Raw genomic sequence first — 1,187 nt, 5'->3', positions numbered from 1 at the left:
GGAGAAGCCCCGCCCCCGGCTCTGGCCCCGCCCCCGTCCCGCGCCCCACCTCCAGCAGGGACAGCCGGCTCTGCAGACTTTCAACCTCTCGTCCCAGGCTCTCCTTCGCCTCCTGCTTCTCTGCCAGCAGCTGCTGCAGCTCCTGCACCTGGGAGCAGACGGGTGGGGGGCTCAGCCGCCTCTGGGAGGAATCACTGGGCAGCGGGGGGTCGGCTCCTCTCCCACTTTCCCCGCCTACCTGTCTCTCCAGGCTCAGGAGGGAGCTGGCCTCTGCCTCCTGTGGCTGATGGGGACAAGCGGGGACAGAAGCTGGATCTGGGCTGGGAGCCTCCCTGCCCCGTGTCCAGCTTAGCAGCCCTCCATTCCTTCCACAGACGTCTGCTGGGAACCCACTGCCCACCCACTCATTCCGCACGAATTTATTGAACACCTACTGTGTGTCAGACACCATTCTGATCACTCACTCATTACTATTTATTGAGTGCCTACTGTGTGCCAGCCATTATTCTGACTGCTCTGTATTCATTAAGCTCCCACTGTATGCCAGCCCACACCATTCTGACTGGTCCTTTGTTACTAAAGTATTTATTAAATGCCTACTATGTGCCAGGCACCGTTCTGTATGCTAATTCACTCAACAAGTTTCTATTGAGTGCCTACTCTGGGCCAGACCCTGTTTGCAGCTATTCATTCGTTCACTCACTCACTCACTCAAATATTGGTCCATCCAATAAATATTAAGCATCTACTGTGAGCCAAACACCCTCAACCACGCCTGCCTTCAAGGGCTTACAGTTGAATGGGCAAACATGAATAAAATACATGGCATGTCTGACAGCAGTTGTGCTATACAGGGATCTAGGGAGTGGGGTTTTCTACAATTGTAATAAAATGGGCAGGGGAGGTGTCTTTGACAAGGGGCCTTTTGAACAAAGGAAGTGAGGGAGGGAGCCGGGGGGACATCTGAGGGAAAAGCATTTCAGGCCAAGGGAACAGCATGTGCAAAGGTCCTGAGGCAGGACTGAGCCTGGCGTGTTGGAGGAGCAGCAAGGAGGCCCTGTGGCTGCAGCAGACGGGGAGAATGGGAGGAGGGGAGGCAGGAAAGGTGGGGGAGTCTTCCCCACAGAATTGCACCCTCCTCAGGTCTGCAGTCCTATGTCCCTGTCGCCTGCTGACCTCCTGCTGCT

At 55.8% G+C, this 1,187-nt stretch overlaps 1 protein-coding gene across 1 annotated transcript in view; it reads right to left on the bottom strand.

Moving 5' to 3' along the window:
* ANKRD24 (ankyrin repeat domain 24) overlaps positions 1 to 1,187 on the bottom strand; it is a 30,937-nt gene that overhangs the window by 10,167 nt on the left and 19,583 nt on the right. Inside the window, 2 exon segments of the mRNA XM_008584425.1 lie at positions 50 to 148; positions 239 to 277. Coding sequence (XP_008582647.1) covers positions 50 to 148; positions 239 to 277 — 138 coding nt within the window.

This window comes from Galeopterus variegatus, unplaced genomic scaffold (genome assembly GCF_000696425.1).
Source record: "Galeopterus variegatus unplaced genomic scaffold, G_variegatus-3.0.2 Scaffold3258, whole genome shotgun sequence".
Classification (NCBI taxonomy): Eukaryota; Metazoa; Chordata; class Mammalia; order Dermoptera; family Cynocephalidae; genus Galeopterus; species Galeopterus variegatus.
The sequence above is the reverse complement of the archived record's forward strand: the minus strand, read 5'-3'. Positions and strand labels throughout refer to the sequence as shown.